This window comes from Bubalus bubalis, chromosome 4 (assembly GCF_019923935.1).
Source record: "Bubalus bubalis isolate 160015118507 breed Murrah chromosome 4, NDDB_SH_1, whole genome shotgun sequence".
NCBI lineage: Eukaryota > Metazoa > Chordata > Mammalia > Artiodactyla > Bovidae > Bubalus > Bubalus bubalis.
Window position 1 is genome coordinate 45,522,939 of NC_059160.1, and position 21,522 is coordinate 45,544,460.

Genomic DNA, 21,522 nt, shown 5'->3' on the forward strand with positions numbered 1-21,522 from the left:
CCTGGAAAATCCCATGGACAGAGGATCTTGTTAGGCTACAGTCCATGGGGTGGCAAAGAGTTGGACACGACTGAGCAACTTCACTTTCAAGCCACCACCAACCGGAAGAGTTCGGGAAAGGTCGAAAGGAGACACCGCCTGTCGGTCCACTTCCCAGAATCCCTCTCGCTAGCATCCATCTTGCCTGAGCGATGCGTGTGTCACCAGGAAAGACTCTGAATTAGAGTGATTGGCCAAAGACCACCCCATCACCATAAAACTGTGAGCCACGAGGCAGAGCTGTTCTCCTGGGTTCCCTTACCCTACTGCTCTCCACCCAGGTGCCCTTTCCCAATAAAATCTCTTGCTTTGTCAGCACATGTGTCTCCTCGGACAATTCATTTCCGAGTGTTAGACAAGAGCCCAGTTTTGAGTCCTGGAAGGGGTCCCCCTTCCTGCAACACTTCCATTGAATTGGTTGTGGGTTCAGTCCCTGGTTGGGAAACTAAGATCCCACATACTGGGTTTCAAGGTTAAAAAATTAGGTAAAAGAATAAAATAGAATGTATGTTTTGATCAGTTTAAATAAAATAAAATCCCATTCCCCACTTACATACCCATGTCAGAAGGTCTGGTCCTGGCCTCCACTCTGCCCTCTTGCCCTCTGAGAGCTGTATGACCCTGGACAAGTCACCTCCCTGGGAACTGTTTGTTACATCTCTTGCATGTGTGACTGCTTAGGAGTTTAGTCATGACAGATTCTTTGTGACCCCATGGATTTTAGCCTGCCACGCTCCTCTGTCCATGGATTTTTTCAGGAAAGAATACTGGATTGGGTTGCCATTTTCCTCCTCCAGGAGATCTTCCCAACCCAGGGATCCAATCCACATCTCCTGCAATGCAGGCCGATTCTTTACTGTCTGAGCCATCTGGGAAGCCCTTTCAGATCTCTTACGCATTTCTTAAAAGCTGGTTTCAGTCTTCACATGTGGGTTTGTAGTTTCTCTCTGTGTTGGAAATATTCACCTTTGTCTACTCAATATATTGGAAACCTTGTCTCCAGGTTGCTTATCTTATATTCTGATCTAGTTTATGGTGTCCATTGACATTTTTGATTTTTGAGGTCAAATGGTTTCTGGGATTTGTGTGTTGGTGAGAAAGTTTTCCTTAACAATATTTTTCCAGTTTGTTTCCTTTCTCCCAGTATGTTTTTTCTTTTTTCTTTTGGGTTTACATTTAGATCCCTTCAGGTTTCATTGATTGATTGATTAGAATCTTTTTGTTTCTTCTTCATCCTCTATTTCTTCCCTCTTTTATCTTCCCCTTCCTTCCTTTTTTTCCCTCCTACTCACCTACTGTCCTGAACTCCCTCTCTCCCTGCCTATGTCCTTCTTCTTCTCCTTAAAGAGAACATGTACCTTAACAGGTACCTACTGCAGTCAAAAAGGAACACACTGTTCTTCTATGCCTTCAAAGGAGCCTCCAGTGCAGTAAAGCATCTTTCAGATTTTAGCTGAAACCCATATCTTTCTTCTTATAGAAAACTATCGTGACTGGAGTAAGGAGACATGAGGAAATGCAGGTGTTTCCTGCTACCTGAAAGTAGTGTTCCTAGGAAACTTTTCTTAACCAGGATGGCATTGAGGAAAAAGGATATAGGTCTCACATCACACTTTATTGGCAGATGGTGATGTTTTGGAAATTGGGGTGTTGTAGCCACGCATTCCAGGAAACAAACTCACTCAGAAGGACAATGCAGATAGTGGAGTGCAGTTTATTACACTGGCGGGCCCAAGGCAGAGTCTCCTCTTAGCCAAGGACCCCGATCAGCATTTGTGAAAATCTTTTATACCCCATTTGTATGTGTCTGAACCCACCACTCCAAATTCCTTGAGACTTACATAAACCAAGGAAAATACAATCCCAATAACCCCATCATTCACGTGCTATGTGCTCATGTGCTCAAACAGTCAAACAATTAGCCAATAATCAATAAACCTGAGGTTACATTCTGATAGATACACAAAAATTTATGGCCTGTCTGGAGGAAGGGGTGATTCGTGTATATTTTCTCTTAGGCGATGAGTAACCGGGATATGATCTTCAAGGTTCTCCTGTCTTGAAGGGGTCTTATCCTTCTGTTGTCATTTTCATAGGCACTAAACACAGAGTTCAGAGTCCATTGGAAAGGTGGCTGAGCATGCTCAGCATGAACAGGCCTAAGATGGAGTCCAGGCCCTATGAATTCCTTCTTCAGAGGATTGCCTGTAAATGGAAATGCTCAGAAATCTGATAGCAGAGTCTGTCAGAAAGAGCTTTTCATCCAGACAGACAAGGAAAGCAAATAGTATCACTGCACCATAGGGAAAACAAGGGTTGTGCTGTGTCTTCAAGAAGCTGGTTGTTTCATGTCCCAGTAACAGGTCCCACACCTCGTGTTTTAGCCAGACTGTGTTCAGGAGGTTGGAGGGTGCCCTGGAGGCCCTGGAGCAGGAGGAAGAGCAGAGAAGAGACAGGGCCCCTGCCCAGTGCTGGGAGCTGAAGAAACTCAACACAAATAGAGTCACAATCAGGGAAGTGCAAGATTCCAGGGGTGCCTGGAGAGGAAGTGGGGGAAGGCAGTAGAGGAAGAAGGCTTTGGAGCTGCTCCTCCAAGGACAGGTACATTTCACTGAAACCAGATTGATTATATTCTTTGCAGCTGAAGATGGAGAAGCTCTATACAATCAGCAAAAACAAGACCTGGAGCTGACTGTGGCTCAGATCATGAGCTCCTTATTGCAAAATTCGGACTTAAGTTGAAAAGAGTAGGGAAAACCACTAGGCCATTCAGATACGACCTAAATCAAATCCCTTACTTAAAATTATACAGTGAAAGTGACAAGTAGATTCAAGGTGTTAGATCTGATAGACGACTCTCTGAAGAGCTATGGATGGAGGTTCATAGCATTGTACAGGAGGCAGTGATGAAAACCATCCCCAAGAAAAAGAAATGCAAAAAAGGGAACTAGTTGTCTGAGGAGGACTTACAAATAGCTTTGAAAAGTAGAGAAGCAAAAGACAAAGGAGAAAAGCAAAGATACACCCATCTGAGTGCAGAGTTCCAAAAAACAGCAAAGAGATAAGAAAGCCTTCTTAACCAAACCATGCAAAAAAAAAAAAAAAAAGAGGAGAACATAGACTGGAAAAGACTAGAGATTTCTGCAAGAAAATTAGAGATACCAAAGAGAATATTTCACGCAAAAATGGGCACAATAAAGGACAGAAGTGGTATGGTCCTTACAGCAGCAGAAGATATTAAGAAGAGGTTGCAAGAATACACAGAAGAACTATACGAAAAAGGTCTTAACCCAGATAACCACAATGGTTTGATCACTCACCTAGAGCCGGACATCCTGTAGTACGAAGTGAAGTGGGCCTTAGGAAGCATTACTACAAACAAAGTTAGTGGAGGTGATGGAATTCCAGCTGAGCTATTGAAAGGTTATGGCTGTGACCCTTTAACGACACCCAGCTTCTTGGCCTCTGGAGGAGAGGATTTCGATCCAGGGCCAGAGATGAGACTTGATCACTTGAAGCTTTTGTGTAGCAAAGTTTTATTAACATGTAAAAGGGATAGAGAAAGCTTCTAACATAGACATCAGAAAGGGCAGAAAGAGTGACCCCTTGCTAGTTTTTAGCAGGGCATTATATACCTGATAGCAAGCTGCTATCAGATAAAAGAAATGCCTCAGACAGAGAGTGTTGCACCAGGCTCCTCTCCCACAACATACATTTTGAGATAGGATGGCACAAGGGGAGTCATCTCCAGCCACAAAACAATTGACATGCATCTTGAAGAAAGGCAGATTTCCAAGAAAATACATAGTCTCATTAATATAGCTTAAGAAAAATATTTCCATGAGTAAGACATACTGGTTTGCTGAGCCATTATCAGCTCAAAGTTTGAGAAAAGGTTAGTCTTGGGGGAATCAATGTGAAGAAAAGCAGATTCCAAAGCAAATACATGGTTTGGTTAGCATAGCTTAAGAAACACATTTCCAAGAGAAAAACGCATTGGTTTGCTGAGCCATTAGTAGCCCAAGGTTAAGTTCTGACACTAAGTTCAGAACCAAGTGTCCTCATGGCAACACATGATTAGAGGAGCCTCCTTTAATTTTGTGTTAAAGAAGAAAAAAACATCTGCCACTTGCAGTTTATTTCTTCCTGCTGCTTGGGGACCCCTGGCCTTCCTACCTGAGTGTTAACCCTCTCATGAGTTCAAATCCTAAAAGATGCTGCTGCTAAGTGCTGTACTCAATATGTCAACAAACCTGGAAAACTCAGCAGTAGCCACAGGACTGAAAAAGATCAGTTTCCATTCCAATCCCAAAGAAGAGCAATGTCAAAGAATGTTCAAACGACTACATAACTGTACTCATATCACATGCTAGCAAGGTAATGTTCAAACCCTTCAAGCTAGGCTTCAGCAGTACATGAGCCAAGACCTTTCAGATGTACAAGCTGGATTTATAAAAGGCGGAGAGGCACCAGAGATCAAATTACCAACATCTTTTAAGTCATAGAAAATTCCAGAATTCCAGTAAAACATCTACTTCTGCTTCGTTGACTATGCTAAAGCCTTTGACTATGTGGAACACAGCAATCTGTGGGAAATCCTTGAAGATTATTAAAAAATAATTATTAAATTATTCAAAATTATCATTACCTTACCTGCCTCCTGAGAAACCTGTATGCAAGTGAAGAAGCAGCAGTTAGAACCGGACGTGGAACAATGGATTGGCTCAAAATTGGAAAGCAGTACTTTAAGGCTGTATACTGTCACCCTGCTTCAGTTCAGTTCACTTCAGTCACTCAGTCACGTCTGACTCTTTGCGACCCCATGGACTGCAGCACACCAGGCCTCCCTGTCCATCGCCAACTCCCAGAGTTCACTCAAACTCATGTCACTGAGTCAGTGATGCCATCCAACCATCTCATCCTCTGTCGTCCCCTTCTCCTCCTGCCTTCAATCTTTCCCAGCATCAGGGTCTTTTCAAATGAGTCAGCTCTTCACATAGGTGGCCAAAGTATTGGAGTTTCAGTTTCAACATCAGTCCTTCCAATGAATAAACAGGATTGATTTGCTTTAGCATGAACTGGTTGGATCTCCTTTCAGTCCAAGGGACTCTGAAGAGTCTTCTCCAACACCACAGTTCAAAAGAATCAGTTCTTCGGCGCTCAGCTTTCTTTATAGTCCAACTCTCACATCCATGCATGACTACTGGAAAAACCATATCTTTGACTAGACGGATCTTTGTTGGCAAAGTAATGTCTCTACTTTTTAATATGCTCTCTAGTTTGGTCATACTTTTCTTCCAAGGAGGAAGCATCTTTTAATTTCATGGCTGCAGTCACCATCTGCAGTGATTTTGGAGCCCAAGAAAATGAAATCTGTCACTGTTTCCCCATCTACTTGCCATGAAGTGATGGGACCAGATGCCATGATCTTCGTTTTCTGAATGTTGAGCTTTAAGCCAACTTTTCCACTCTCCTCTTTCACTTTCATCAAGAGATCTCTTTAGTTTTTATTTAACTGCTTATTTAACTTATAAGCAGAGTACACCATGGGAAATGCTAGGCTGGATAAAGCTCAGTTGAAATAAAGATTGCTGGGAGAAATATCAATAGCCTCAGATATGCAGATGACACCACCCTTATGGCAGAAAGTGAAGAAGAACTAAAGCGCCTCTTGATGAAGGTGAAAGAGGAGAGTGAAAATGCTGGCTTAAAACTCAATACTCAAAAAACAAAGATCATGGCATCTGGTCCCATCACGTCTTGGAAAACAGATGGGGAAAAATGTAAACAGTGACAGACTTCATTTTCTTGGGTTCCAAAATCACTGCAGATGGTGACTGCAGCCCTGAAATTAAAAGACGCTTGCTCCTTGGAAGAAAAGTTATGACCAAACTAGACAGCATATTAAAAAGCAGAGTACTGCATTTCAGACTCTTGTTGACTATGATGGCTACTCCATTTCTTCTAAAGGATATTGCCCACAGTAGTAGATATAATGGTCCTCTGAGTTAAATTCACCCATTCCAGTCCATTTTAGTTCGTTGATTCATAAAATGTCAATATTCACTCTTGCCATCTCCTGTTTGACCACTTACAATTTGCCTTGATTCATAAACCCTACTTCCAGGTTCCTATGCAGTATCGCTCTTTACAGCATCACACTTTATTTCCATCACCAGTCACATCCACAACTGGGTGTTGTTGTTGCTTCAGCTCCATCTCTTCATTCTTTCTGGAGTTATTTCTCCACTGATCTCCAGTAGCATATTGGGCACCTACCGACCTGGGGAGTTCATCTTTCAGTGCCTTATATTTTGCCTTTTCATACTGGACTGGAAAAGGTCGGTTTTCATTGCAATCTCGAAGAAAGGCAATGCAAAGGAACGTTCAAACTACCGCACAATTGCAGTCATCTCTCATGCTAGCAAAGTAATGCTCAAAATTCTCCAAGCCAGGCTTCAGCAGTACATGAACCATGAACCTCCAGATGTTCAAGCTGGATTTAGAAAAGGCAGAGAAACCAGAGATCAAATTGCCAACATCTGTTGGATCATTGAAAAAGCAAGAGAGTTCCAGAAAAACATCTACTTCTGCTTTATTGACTATGCCAAAGATTTTGCCTGTGTGGATCACAACAAACTGGAAAATTCTTTAAGAGATGGGAATACCAGACCACTTGACCTGCCTCCTGAGAATTCTGGTCAGGAAGAAACAGGTAGAACTGAACATGAAACAACAGACTGGTTCCAAGTCTGGAAAGCAGTACTTTTGGGATATACAAATATACAAAGGCTGTATATTGTCACCCTGCTTATTTAACTTCTATGCAGAGTACATCATGAGAAATTCTGGGCTGAAGAAGCACAAGCTTGAATCAAGTTTGCTGGGAGAAATATCCATAACCTCAGATATGCAGATGACACCACCCTTATGGCAGAAAGTAAAGAAGAACTAAAAATCCTTTGATGAAAGTGAAAGAGGAGAGTGAAAAAGTTGGCTTAAAGCTCAACATTCAGAAAACTAAGATCATGGCATCTGGCCCCATCACTTCGTGGCAAATAGATGGGGAAACAGTGGAAACTGCAGCTGACTTTATTTTTCTGGGCTCCAAAATCACTGCAGATGGTGATTGCAGCCATGAAATTAAAAGACGCCTACTTCTTGGAAGGAAAGTTATAACCAACCTAGACAGCATATTAAAAAGCAGAGACATTACTTTGCCAACAAAGGTCCGTCTAGTCAAGGCTATGGTTTTTCCAGTAGTCATGCATGGATGTGAGAGTTGGACTGTAAAGAAAGTTGAGCGCTGAAAAATTGATTCTTTTGAACTGTGGTGTTGGAGAAGACTCTTGAGAATCTGTAGGACTGCAAGGAGAGCCAACCAGTCCATCCTAAAGGAGATCAGTCCTGGGTGTTTATTGGAAAGACTGATGTTGAAGCTGAAACTCCAATACTTTGGCCACCTGATGCGAAGAGCTGACTCATTTGAAAAGACCCTGATGCTGGGACAGATTGAGGGCAGGAGGAGAAGGGGATGACGGAGGAGGAGATGGTTGGATGGCATCACCGACTCAATGACATGAGTTTAGAGTTTAGATTTTTGTGTTATTTTAATATGTTTTTAGAGCTAACTTGTACCTTATAGCCTCACATGATTTTTGGCATAGCTTTAGTTTTTCCTGATGTTTCTAATTGGCTTCATTTTCACCCCTTGCCCTGTTTATCTTCAACATTTTTTCCATTTCTTTCTAACTGTGCCTCATGTGATACTGAGTCCCCTGTCCCCAAAGACTCTGGACTTTTTATCCCATTCTGGACTGGTTTCTCTCTAGCTCTGCGCGTGCCCAGCTGGGATCCTTGGATTTCCTTTCCTCTGGGTTGATGTTCCTGATTCCTGCATCCCACATCTATCTCTCTCACGGGTATCCTTTATCTTCCTCCATAATTAAACAAGCACATAATCTATTTTTTTTCCTGCAACTCATTCTCAAGTAGTTTTCTGAAAAGTCTGGTGAAGAGTGAAGGCTACTGTGAATATGGGATGGGCCGTGGTGTTGGTAAACTTGCCCCCTGCTCTCCCCTCGGCCTCCCTCTCATCTTGCTCCCTCTGGGGCTCTGCCTAGAAGACCGTTCTCTCCTATGAACGCTCCCTGTTTCTCTCCCTCCACGGTGCTCCTCTTCACTCAGCTATCACTTCTCCGTCCAGTGAGTCTTCAGACATTTGTTGAAGCCTCTGGTCTCCTGTTGCCCCCGTGCTTGTTTTTATTAGCAGCAGAGGGAAGAGAGGCAGGCTATGGATTCTTGAGCCCAGATTGTCAGGTGGAGCTCAGTTCCAGGGGCAAGACTTCTGACCTTGGGCGAGTCATGTAACATCTGTACTTCAGCTTCCTTATTTGTAAATGAGGATACAATGCTACACATCTCAAAGGCTAATGGAATAAAATACAAGTTATCATTTGTAAAGTTTTAGAGCAAATACCATCGCAAAGCAAAGACCACAAACACAAGTCACTCTTAGCAGTAGCTGGTGTTATAACTGTGAGTATCTCTACTGTCATTTCAGCCAGGCCTCAGGAGGAGTAGTTGACAAAGGCTCTTTTGCTTTCTTGAAACAGTAGTTAAATGTCATCAACATTTGCTTTCCTTCCTCATCTCCCATGGCAAGATAATCACAAGCAGAACCAAAATAGATTTTTTATATATAAAAATCTGAACTGCTCTTTTTTTTGAGGAACACTGAGAATGGGAAAGTCTGAAAGGATGGACGTCCTTATGTATCATGAGTGTGAACATAAATTGCTGCAATTTCTTTGCATAACAGTGTGTCTCTAGGTATGAATATTTTTTAGGTGCTGATGCCTTATGGTCTAGCCTAGATAGCTATATCCTAGATCCTATATCCTACATCCTAGATAGCTATCTAGCTATATCCTACTCATAGATATAGCTTAAGGGAACAGTCTCAAATGTAGTTTTATACAAGGAGAATGTTCTTTACACTATTATTTGCATAAGGAATTAGAAAGAAGTGTGAGTCTGAGTGAACTCCGGGAGTTGGTGATGGACAGGGAGGCCTGGCGTGCTGCTATTCATGGAGTCGCAAAGAGTCGGACACGACTGAGTGACTGATCTGATCTGATCTGAAAGTCCAGTAGTCAGGGGAGGACAGCAGAGGGACAGGGCACCATCGGGGTCCTCAGCCACTAAGGGCAGGGATACAGGAAGTGGGGTGGGGGCGATGGGACTCCAGGCCTTTGTGGGATAAAGGCTCTTGCAGAAGCAAGGAGGGCGTGGGCTATAGGAGCTGTATCACCAGCAACTTTATCAAGGCAGAGAATTAAGTGCAGAGAGCAAGACATTATTTTGGAATGAAAGCACTCATTTAACTGATAAACATATATCCACAAATAAATATCTTTGTGTATTAAAGGGAGTAGAGCATAATCATCACAAACCTGGGATTTAGATCAGAAAGACTGGGTTCAAGCCCAGGTTCTGGAATCAGCTTGAAAACTTCGGCTGATGTAAGTTCAGGTGAGCTTCAGGAGCCTGCAAATCTAGACAATGGATCAATATTAGTTATTACCATTTAGTAAACACAAGTGTTCCTGGCCTCACATAATTTCCAGATTATTCCTTCCTATCTGGTCTTGTCTCTGGTTTTATTGCTCCGATAACTTTGCAGATGGGTGTCTCCTGTCTGATTACCTTCTCCCTGTGCCCCAACAGGAGAGCAGGACTCTGACTTGGGGGGAGTGGGTGTGGGTGGGGATGAGTAACTCTCCTTAACTAGTGACCTGCAGAGCCCAGGGGACAGAGAACCACAGTGCGTTAAATTCCCCGTGGCACTGGTGGCTGTCCCAGGGGAACTCACCCGAGACCTCACCACCCCCTGCTCCCTGCAGGCACTGCTCACTCGTGATCGAGCCCACAATCTGTTTTATGTTCCCCAAGGGTGAGGTCACCCCTCCTTCCAGCCTGACGCAGACAAGGAGCTGACAGGAGATCTCGGAGACCCTGCTGCTGCCATCATGAGCTCGGAAAACCTCGGAGACCGCTCAGGTAGGCAGCTGCCTCTTTTCTGGCCAGTTCCAACCAGACCCAGAATTGAGGGTGGATCCTCCAGGCAGAGTTAACCTACAGAGGAATCAAGAAACAAGAAGAGGATGGATAAGCATCCTGGAGCCCCTCAGGGGGGCCACATGGAGTACCCCAACGGGAGTGTGTCTACAGAGCCTCTTTCCTAGCCCTCTCCTTGGGGAGCCACTTGCTAGGTGCTCACTTCCTCCACCCACTGCCCTGTAGCAAGTGACTCAGAAGTGAGGCCAGGACAGTCCATGGGGAGGGAGACAGCAGAGGGAGTCCCCAAGGCCAGGCAAGGCAGCAAGGGGTGGGGGGGGTCCCCCAGCATCCCTGGAGCTCCTCCTGCCCTCTCCATTGGCTTGAGCCTGCTCCTGCTCCCAGACCCTGGGGCATCACCACAGACACCTTCCATCCAGCTCTTGCCCTGCCACCTGCCCAGCCGCTCTGCAAGGATCAGTGGACACTGAACTGAAACCCAGTCTGACTTTTGCCACCTCCCACCAAGAGGGGAGGGGTGATGGGGTTTTACACAGGATCACGTCTGCCTCCACCCCTTCACTGCCCATCCCAAGTGTCTCTGATCAGCAAGATGAAGCCTCTCACATGGTAGTCTTACTCAACGGCAGGTGGCCTCAAACCCTTTTTAAAAATTAGGTAGCATCGCTTTATAACATTCTATAAGTTTCATGTATACAACATTATATTTCTACTTCTGTATATGCTGCAGTGTGCTCACCACCAAAAATCACTCGCCAAAGTCCCTCTAGGTGTACTGTATGGTAGAGTGAAGAAATCACAAGAGTTTAAAATAAGGAGGATTCAAGTCATATCCAAGAAGTTTCTGATACCTGAGCTTGGGTTCCACCTCTGAGCTTTCTGCTCACTGGCCTTGGGCTGTCCCTTATCCTGTCTGAGTCTCACTTTCCTCATCTGTGAAATAAGAATAATGTATCTGTGTGTGCATGTACCAGGAAACACATCTCACATTGTGACCCAGCCCCACCCTCCATATATATATATTATATATATATATATATCCTAGTTGCCTATGTCTTACCAACAATTCTATAATCCCTGGGCTTCCATGGTGGCTCAGACAGTAAAAGAATCTGCCTGCAATGCAGGAGACCCAGGTTCGATTCCTGGGTTAGGAAGATCCTCTGAAGAAGGAAATTGCAACCCACTCCAGTATTCTTGCCAGGAGAATTTCATGGATAGAGGAGACTTGAAGGCTACTGTCCATGGGGTCACAAAGAGTTAGACAGGACTGAGCAACCAACACTGAGCAATTCCATAACCTCTAGATCCCTGAAATCACACAGGGATTTTGGTAACTCATTTGAGCAGTGATCTTGCTCTGTACTCATCTGAGGCTATTTATTGTCATTACATTCTTTATCACATTTAATGTGAATATTCTTTTGTTTCACTGCCAAAACATGAAAGCAGTCATTTATAGGGTGCTGCCAGTCTCTGCTACAAGTAGTAACTAACAAAACACATCCCTTGTATTCCTTCTCTTTGTGTGTGTGTGTGGGCTCAGTTGTTCGGTTGTGTCCAAATCTTTATGGCCTCATGGACTTGTCTGCCAGGCTCCTCTGTTCTTGGGATTTTCCAGGCAAGAATGCTGGAGTAGGTTGCCATCTCCTACTCGAGGGGATATTTCCAACCCAAGGATCGAATGCATGACTCTTGCATCTCCTTCCTGCATTGGCAGGCGAATTTTTACCACTGCATCTCCTGGGAAGCCCTCCTTCTCTTTCTGAAGGTTTAAAATTGTAGATTCCTGAAGACACCTAAATCCCAGGATTAGATCATTATTTCTGGAGGTTTGGAAGTCCAGAATCAAGGTAGTGGTGGTTTCTGGTGAGACCTCTCCCCCTGTTTTGTAAATTCTAACTGCCTTTTCTCTCTGTCCTCACATGGCCTTTCCTCTGGGGGAGAGGGAAGGAATAGAGAGAGACTCTGGTGTCTTCTCTTCTAATAAAGACATTTAACTTATTGGATTAGGGCCCCATACTTATGACCTCATTTTACCATAATTACCTCCTTAAAGGCCCAGTCTTCAAATATAGTCACCAGGGGGTTAAAATTTCAACATATGAATTGGGGGTGGGGGGAAAACAGTTCCATCCATAACCCCAGGTTACTCTGCCAAGGGTGCCCAGGTAATCACTACACAAGAAAATTAATTTTAACTAATATGTACTAAATACCATTTTTTTTAATGTGCTGTAGAATTTATTGCAGATACCATGTTATGATAACAAAAGCAGATCATCCTTAAGGCATCAAATTTGTTTATTAATTTAAACAAAAATATATGGTCCCTGTCGCACAAAGAGATAATTTTAAATTTACTTTGAAGTTGGACCAATCAATACATATATATTTGGAAACAATGCAAAGGATGTGCTAAGTCCTTTCAGTCACGTCTCACTCTTTGTGACCCCATGGACTATAACCCATCAGGGTCCTCTGCCCATGGAATTCTCCAGGCAAGAATACTGGCATGGGTTGCCATTCCCTTCTCCAGAGGATCTTCCCGACCCAGGGATCCAACCCGCATCTCCTACATCTTCTGCACTGTCAGGCAGGTTCTTTACCACCAGCGCCTCCTAAGAAGCCCAACTGTGCTCCTAGTATCATATCATCCCAGAGATAAGGCTGCTGTCCTCACAGAGTACATGGATCACTGGTAATCAATCCTTAACCTAGTGAATAGCATAAAATATTGGGGGAAATTGGAAAGCTAACAGATTTCTCTGAACATTGTTTATCTTGACCCTCTGAAAGACTTGTAGATACAGATGAGATTAGTTTGGAAAAGAGGTCTTATTTAGTTCAGAGAATCGTCAAAGAGTCCAGTATAGTTGTGGGCTAATCAGAGACTAAAGAAACTTTATAAGGAGAAGTAGGCTTGGAAATCAAGCAGTCCTCTTAAATTAGCATGTTTTAGTCAAAAGTATGGAATTAATGATAAGCATCGGTTAGGAATTTCTGCAATGTCCTCCAATGCCAAGTGACCACTAACATCCTATTTCCCATTATGATGATTCCCTGATGAGAGGTAGAAGGCATAAAGAATATTGCCAGTTATGAAATAAACTACACTCCAATGCCTATGATTGCTAAAAAGAAATATTTTTTTAAATAGAAGAAACTCACTGAATCAAATGAATGCTAAGCAAAGCAAACGCAGTGTACTCAAAACTGAGGTAAGAAACCTCTAATTACACAGGAAATCAATGCAAGGATTAATCATTTTAAGAGAAGAATCATTTTCCCACAGCCCCACAGCTATGAATGATATTTTCATGAGCCCGGGCTGCCTCCTCCAGTGAATACCAAGGCCTATTACTGGTCTCAACCAACCAATTTCCATTCCAGCTTGGAGGGCTGCTGCAAACTGCTGAAATCCCTTCTTGGAGGATGAATGGAGAGTTACTCCTTTTGTGCTATATTCCTTTGTCATGGATCCTGTGGGTTTATTTCAATAGGACCTCGGCGGCCAACAACTATTACTCGTCCTCCATGTGACAAAAAATTTAAATCTTCACTAAGGCTGACATTAGCAAACATTTCAATAATCACATCAACTCTTTTTTCACCAACAGATTTCTTAGTTTTATCAATATAATCAGCTTCTTTGTGATGAAACACTTGGTGGGCTCCATTTTGGAAAGCAATCTTTTGTCCTTCCTCAGTAGTAGCTGTGCCCAAAATCTTTAAGCCAGAAGCTCTAACCATTTGGCATGCTGCTCTTCCAGCTCCTCCACCTGCCCCAGAACACTTTCTCCAGCTTTCACACGGACACTGGGGAGCAGACTCGATAGCAGTAAAACATGAGATGCTGATGGCAGCTTCTTGTTTAAAGTCCAGTTTTTCTGGCAGCGTGTGAATAGTGTGATGGGCTGCCAGAGCAAACTTGGTGTAGCCCCCAGAGATCGTCCTGGTAGTGAATGTCACCTTTCTCGAAAGCGGATATATTCTCTCCAGCAGTTCTACTATCCCAGCCACATCTCAGCTAGGAGTATAAGGTAGAAATGGTTTTATACTGTGAGTGCCAGAGTGGATATATGCGTCCACTGGGTTTATACCACATGCTTGGACTTTGTTAGAACCTGGTGGTCTTTCAGAATTGATACAGCAACATCCAACTGGAGTTTCAGCACTTCAGGTCCACCAAATTCAAAAACTCAAATAGCTCTCACCAACTTCTGTCCTGTCACCATAGTGATCGAGATACCTATTCTAGGCTGGACAATCAAAATCTGCAAGCCCTCCCCCAGATTCCACAGGGTTTAAAAAAAAAAAAAAAAAAAAGCTACTCAATGCCATTTATTATCCACCACACATTTTTCTGGGCTTTCCTGGTGACTCAGACAGTAAAGAATCTGCCTGCAACATAGGAGACCTGTATTTGATCCCTGGGTCGGGAAGATCCCCTGGAGGAGGGAATGGATACCCACTCCAGTATTTTTGCCTGAAGAATTCCATGGACAGAGGAGCCTGGCGGGCTACAGTCCATGCGGTCGCAAAAAATCAAAGACCGCTGGGTGACAAATGCTTTCCCTTTTTCACTTCACAAGTTCTAACCTTATTCCCTTTCCTTTCATCTAGATATTGAGGTCTTTTTTGAGTATGTCGCTGAGTATCTCTGGGACATACTGAGCAGAGAGGAACTGCTACTCCTGCTGACTGAATTCCTGAATAAAATTGAGGCTGAGGCTGGTTTGTCCAGGTAACCTGCACAGGTGTATCAGGAAGGTCACCCACACCCCGAAGCACCAGGCTAGTTTCCTCCTGGCAGGCACATCTCTGCCAAGCAGGACCATACGGTGGGGCTGAGGATGTTCCTTCTCAGCATCTCATGAGGAATGTTTCCTCTATGTCATTTGCTGGCAGTGAACAACCTTGAATTGAGAAAAGATGAAACCTGCAAGGAAGGGGCAGGTTATGTGACCTTGGACGTGTTACGGAACTACTCTCTGCTTTAGTTTCTTCATCTGTTCAGTTAAATTGTGAGGACACTGAAATTATGCATGCAACGAACTTCCCATACTGACTGACACAGAGTAGGTGTTCGGTCAATATTAACATTTTAAAAACTTGTTGGGAAGAGACAGGGGCCAAGAGTCTTCTTTCTGGTGATAAAAATCAAGCAGAATTTCCTCTGGGGCAAGTCAGAAAATCCTGATGCCATCGTTTGTATTACTCAGGCTTCTGCCTAGAGCCTTTCTATTCCCCATCTTAGGAATTGTACCAAACGATTGTATCAAACCAAACAGCAAGATCCTGCTGGCCCATAAGGCAGAGAGGCTAGAGAGGAACTGATTGGAGCTGGTGGGATCCTGGATCTAGCGCTGCCCAATGCTGGGGCTCTGTGCTTATATGTTAGAGTCTCAGACTTGCCTCTGTCCAATGGGAATAGCAATTCAGTCTGATGGACTATGTTCATGGCCTCAGAGTGAACTATAGGGTCAGAGGTGGGGAAACAAGGACCAGGGAGGCCTGAACCAGGATCAGACCCAGGGTCAGGGTGGAGCAGAAAGTCCAGGTTGGAAGACTAGTAGGCAGGCTTGGGCAGCAGGACCAGGACTAGAGTGAGGAGAGTGGGCCCTAGGGACACAGAACTGAAGGGGCTGTGACTCTAACAGAGGTCCCGTGAGTGGGAGGGGGGGCATTTCTTCCCTCCCTGACGGGATCCCCTCGTGCTGGGCTGGAGGGCCCTGGGTGACTGTGTCTGCACACCCTGCCTGGGACCTGGCTTCTCACTCCATCTGGGACCCTCTTGTAATTTACGTGGAGCCACCCTGACAGTGGAAGGCCATGTGGCTCAGGGAGCCCTCCAGGGTCACAATGAGTGGCTGTGATTATGTGTCATTTGAGGAATTCTGAGGAGCCTCATGCATCCCCACTGAAGAGGAAAACACTTCCTCCACCAGCTGTGCAAGTGCTGGTCTCTTCAAGCTCAGCTGTTCAGATGGATGTTTCTTCATGTCTCTTGAATCTTTAGAGGATCCACAAAGTTCCACATGACCTTGGGGTGCAGGCTCATTGCTAAGTCACTTCAGTCGTGTCCAACTCTGTGTGACCCCATAGACGGCAGCTCACCAGGCTTCCCCGTCCCTGGGATTCTCCAGGCAAGAACACTGGAGTGAGTTGCCATTTCCTTCTCCAATGCATGAAAGTGAAAAGTGAAAGTGAAGTCGCTTAGTCATGTCTGACTCTAGCGACCCCGTGGACTGCAGCCTACCAGGCTCCTCCGTCCATGGGATCTTCTAGGCAAAAGTACTGGAGTGGGGTGCCATTGCCTTCTCCGGCAGGCTCATTAGGCTGTCACAAATTAACATATGACCCCTGAGAGGTCAGGGGTGCTGGGTGCTGGGTCAGGAGTCAGTGAGGTGGGCTGCAGAGACCAGGGGAACCAGCAACACATCTCCTGATTTCCAGGCAGTTGGGGCAGTGGATGGACTTAGGGACCTTCTGCTGGTAAGGTCAAGGGCACAAGCCTTAGAAGACAGCAGATGGTAGACTACATGACTGTTATGGTGCCTTCTAGTTCTGACTTTGGGGTTGTTGTTGTTTTTTCTACAAATTCTAAGTCACAGAGACAGCCAATCTGCAAAGGGTGAGGGCACAGTGCCCAGGACTATGCTTTCATTTAAACCAATGGCAAACTTAGAGGATCCCCCAAACCACCCTCAGGTTTGAGAATTCCCTATAGAGCAGACAGGACTCACTGAGAGCCATCCTGATCCCAGTGTATTACGGGAAGCCTGTGGGTTTCCATCAGTCACAGGGCAGAGTCTGGGTGGATTTCACACCCGAAGCTTGGATTGTCCCCAGGATGCATTACTGTTCTGGAACTCAGTGAGTGGCAGGTCACACAGAACACTGCCTGCCAGGGACACACACCCATTTAAAAACAAATTATCCTGACTTGTGGTCTCCAGCGCCTCCCAGAGGTCAGACTAATGTCCTAGAGTCCGGCTCCTTCAGAGGTCAGAACTGATACCACATGACCCAGAGGCCGCATCATACATCTCATCAGACTGTCCAGTGGCAAGAGGCCCAGGCAGATGAGGACATTCATATCAGCCAGAATATTCTAGGGCTTAGGGACTACTTCCCTGTAGCCAAGGGCAAGGAAATGTTGATTCCTCACTATACACCGAGGCCCTTGAATACAAGTTTTCTGCTCCAATCCCACTTTTCTTTATTTGTGGAGTTCCCAACTTACCAACTCTTTGGAAGTGATGATGTTGACCTGTCTCTGAGGCGTCTTTACCATCTATTTTTTCTTTTTGGATGAGCCACATGGTTTGTGGGATTCTAGTTTCACAATCAGGGATTGAGTCACATCCTGGGCAGTGAGGGTGCAGAGTCCTAACCTCTGGACCACCAGGGAATTCCATCAAATACCTCTCTTAACTTACCAGTATCCTAAGGTGACATTTGTTTATCTGTTCCAGGATTAAATGGGGCTTCTCTGGTGGCTCAGAGGGTAAAGAGTCTGCCCGCAATGCAGGAGACCTGGGTTCAATCCCTGGGTCGATAAGATCCCCTGGAGAAGGAAATGGCAACCGTCTCCAGTACTCTTGCCTGGGAAATCCCATGGACAGAGGAGCCAGACAGACCACAGTCCATGGGGTCGCAAAAAGTCGGACACGACTGACGACTTCACTTTCTTTTCCTTCTTTCTTTCCAGGATTGAATAAGTATATGAAGGATCTAAAAGGTACAAAACCTCTGTTGAAAGAGAAAATTTTACATTTGTAAAATTCTTTACTAATAAATTTATAATGCTAAATCCATATTTATGCAGAATAGACATTATGGAACCTATTTTGCAGACGCGCAAACTGCCTTTCTAATCCCTTGACCTTCATTGTTACAGGAAAGACGTGGTTGCACTACACAAATATCTAAACGAATTGAAAGGAGACTTGATAGGGAAGGACCAGGAAACGCTCACAGAATGGCAGCTGGACAGGAGGCGGTTTCTGAAGAAGTTTCCTCGGGTGAAGCAGCAGCTGGAGGAGCGCATGGGAAAGCTCCACAAGCTCGCAGACAAGGTTGACAAGGACCACAAGGAGCATACCATCTCCAACGGGGCGGCTCACACCGCTGGCACTGTACCTGGCGCCCGGATCCTTCTTGGCCTGGCTCTGGCACCCGTGACGGGGGGCAGTCTGGCATTCTCGCCGCTGGGTTAGGGCTGGGAGCAGCAGCTGCTGTGACAACAGCTACAAGGAAAACGCAAGCAGGTCAGCAGCGAAACTGAAGCCCGTAGCTGATGTCAACTGGCGTCAAGAAATGGAAGGTGCTCCTAGAGGTACTCAGGAGCAACCCCCGAACTGTTGATACAACAGAGAAATGGGCAAAAGCTGTGCGACACATTCAAAAAAATATGTGTGCCATGGAAACAGGCAAAGACAACCCTGAATTTGCAGCCAATGTAGGCGACTACTTGGGCCCTGGGGAAATCGTAGTCCCAGGCACCGGGCTGGTAAAGAAGGCCTGTTCCGTTACCGTGGCTCCGGCAGCTGTCACAGGAGCCCAGATCGTGGGTGCAGCCACCACAGGTGTCTTCCTCCTGGTGGATGTGGGCTTCCTAGTGAAGGAGTCAATGCACGTGCATAATGGTGCAAAGGCAGAGCCTGCTGAAAACCTGAGGCAGTTGGCCAGGGAGCTGGAGAGGAATTTGCAGGAGCTCAACAAGATGTATGAACTTCTGCAGTAGGGCCTGACTCATCCACCCCCAGGACTTTGCAGGAACCAGGATACACATGGGTCAAGGTGCAGAGGTATCTTGTTAGAGAAAAAAAGCAGAGGGAGAGAAAATTTTTGGAGCTGAGTATCAGGAATTTAGGGTTTCTGCAGCTGAGCACAGCAGGGGAGGGCTGGATGTTGGTGATGGCTCAGGGAGAGTGAGGAAGGAGCCTGGAGCCTGGATTGAGGGAAGAGGGGGAACTAGAGAAGGGTGGGGGGTGGAGGGAGAGAGACCACTTTCTTCCTTCATACTATGAAATTTTATTTTGTATTGAGGAATAGCCGATCAACAATGTTGTGATAGTTTCAGGTGAACAGTGAAGGGACTCGGCCATACATATACATGTATCCATTCTCCCCCCAAACCCCCTCCCATCAGAAACCACTTATTTTGAACTAAAGAAGTCACTGGGGGCAGAATAAAGGGAGAGGCAGGGGAACTAACAATGAAAGACCAGGAACATGAACGGGTAGAAGATGAGAGAAAGTCAAAGAGTCAGGATTGTTGGAATCCAGAAGCAGCAGGGAGGGGCTCCTCTATCACCCTCACCAAGGTCTGATGCCCCAGCAAGAAGAGTCTCCCCCTGGTGGTGGTCTCTAGCCCTACTTCTCCAGCATCAACTCACCTTTGATCCCAGCAGCTTATCTTAATTAGCCAGTGACTTCTTTTGCTTGCTTGCTTCTTTAATTGAGGTACAGTTGATTTACAATATTGTATTAGTTTCAGATATACAGCAAAATGTTTCAGTCATCACGTATCTATGTATATATCGGTTCTTTTTAATTTTTTCATTACAGATTATTACAAGATACTGAATATTTTCCCCTGTGCTATACATTAAGTTCTTGGAGGTTTTTTAAAATCTATTTTATGTATGGTAATGTGCATCTTTTAATCCCATACTCCTAATTTATCCCCTCCCCCTTTGGAAACAATAAATTTGTTTTCTGTGACTCTGAGTCTGTTTTGATTTGTTAATAAGTTCATTTGTATTCTTCTTCTCTTTTTTTTGGCCATGCCAAGCAGCTTTTGGGATCTCAGTTCCCTGACTAGGGAATGAACAGGACTTCCCTGGTGACTCAGCTGGTAAAGAAGCCACCTGCAATGTGGGAAACCTGGGTTTGATTCCTGGGTTGGGAAGATCCCCTGGACAAGGGAAAGGCTACCCATTCCAGTATTCTGGCTTGGAGAATTCCACCGACTATATAATCCATGGGGTAAAAAGAGTCGGACACAACTAAGCGACTTTCACTTTCAATTTCATAGCAATAAAAACACCAAATTCTAAACACTAGACCAGCAAGGTACTACCTGTGCTGTTTTTCAGGTTCTCCATATAAGTGATATTATATATCTGTCTTTTCTGCCTGACTTACTTCACTTAGTATGATCACCTCTAGATCCATACATGTTACTACAAATGGCATTATTTCATTCTTTTTATGGCTGAGCGATATTCCATTGCATGTACGTGCCACATTGTCTTTATTCCTTTGTCTGTTGGCAGAGATTGAGTTATTACCATGTCTTTCTATTGTATATAGTGCTGCTAGGAACACTGATGGAGAAGGCAATGGCAACCCACTCCAGGGTTCTTGCCTGGAGAATTCCAGAGATGCGGGAGCGTGGTGGGCTGCCGTCTATCGGGTCGCACAGAGTCGGACACGACTGACGCGACTTAGCAGCAGCAGCAGCAGGAACATTGAGGTGCATGTATCTTTTTGAATTGGAGCTTTTGTCTTTTCCAGATATATGCCCTGAAGTGGGATTACTGGATTACACGATAGTTCTATTTTTAGTTTTTAAGAAACTTCCATACTGTTTTCCATAGCGGCTGCCCCAATTTACATTCCCACCAGCAGTGCAGGAGGCTTCCTTTTTCTCCACATATTCTCCAAAATTGTTTATTTGTAGACTTTTAGACAATGGCCCTTCTGACTGGTAGGGGGTGATACCTTATTGTAGTTTTATCATTTCTCTAAGTATTAGCAATGTTGAGCATCTTTACTTATTCCTGTTGGCCGTCTGTATGTCTTCACGAAGAATGGTCTATGTAGATCTTCAGGCAGTGACTTCTTGATGACGACGGTGAGGATAATGGTGGTGGCCTCAGTGGTGATGACAACACCGTGGACGGAACACCTAACAAACTGCAAGGTGCTGCTTGGGTCCGGAGTGCACTGAGAGCAGTGCACTGATCTGGAAATTCCCATGAAATTCCAGACGTTGTGCAGTAACAGAGGTTGATTTGGAAAAAAAACGAAAAAGAAAGAAAGAAAAATGAAACCAGTTGGCTGCAACATGTCAAGGAACTTCAGGGTGTGTCAAGGGGATCAACAGGCCTGGGGCAAACAGGCGTAGCCCATGGGACATCCAGGGGAGCCTGTGTCGTCTGACTTGGGCTGAGCATGGAGATACTCCTCCTCCAGCCCCGGGGACCAGAATGGACACAGGTCACTCAAGGGTGATTGAGAGCAGAGGGCTTGTGTGCAGGTGTGAGAGAAGGTCAGCCGTAAACAGAGGGGAGAGAGAGACAGCACACGCCTCACCCAGGCTGCCTTCACGTTTCACCAGGACTCCAGCAGGAGCTTCCAGAACCATCTTCCTGTGTTTACCTTGGG

At 45.0% G+C, this 21,522-nt stretch overlaps 2 protein-coding genes and 2 pseudogenes across 2 annotated transcripts in view; 3 read left to right on the forward strand and 1 right to left on the reverse strand.

Annotated features, from left to right (window-relative positions):
• The window catches only part of LOC123332140, a 49,194-nt pseudogene extending 30,368 nt beyond the window's left edge, over positions 1-18,826 (forward strand).
• The window catches only part of LOC123332141 (apolipoprotein L3), a 262,937-nt gene that overhangs the window by 161,553 nt on the left and 79,862 nt on the right, over positions 1-21,522 (forward strand). The window lies entirely within an intron of this gene.
• On the reverse strand, positions 12,703-14,357 carry LOC123332139 (annotated as a pseudogene).
• LOC123465673 (apolipoprotein L3-like) lies at positions 18,425-18,871 on the forward strand. Its single transcript, XM_045165356.1, has one exon. It carries the CDS (start codon positions 18,425-18,427, stop codon positions 18,869-18,871), a length of 447 nt encoding a protein of 148 aa, XP_045021291.1.

Excerpts from the sequence above, each read along its gene's own strand:
- LOC123465673 (XM_045165356.1), top strand. The coding sequence starts at position 18,425 with ATGTCAACTGGCGTCAAGAAATGGAAGGTGCTCCTAGAGGTACTCAGG.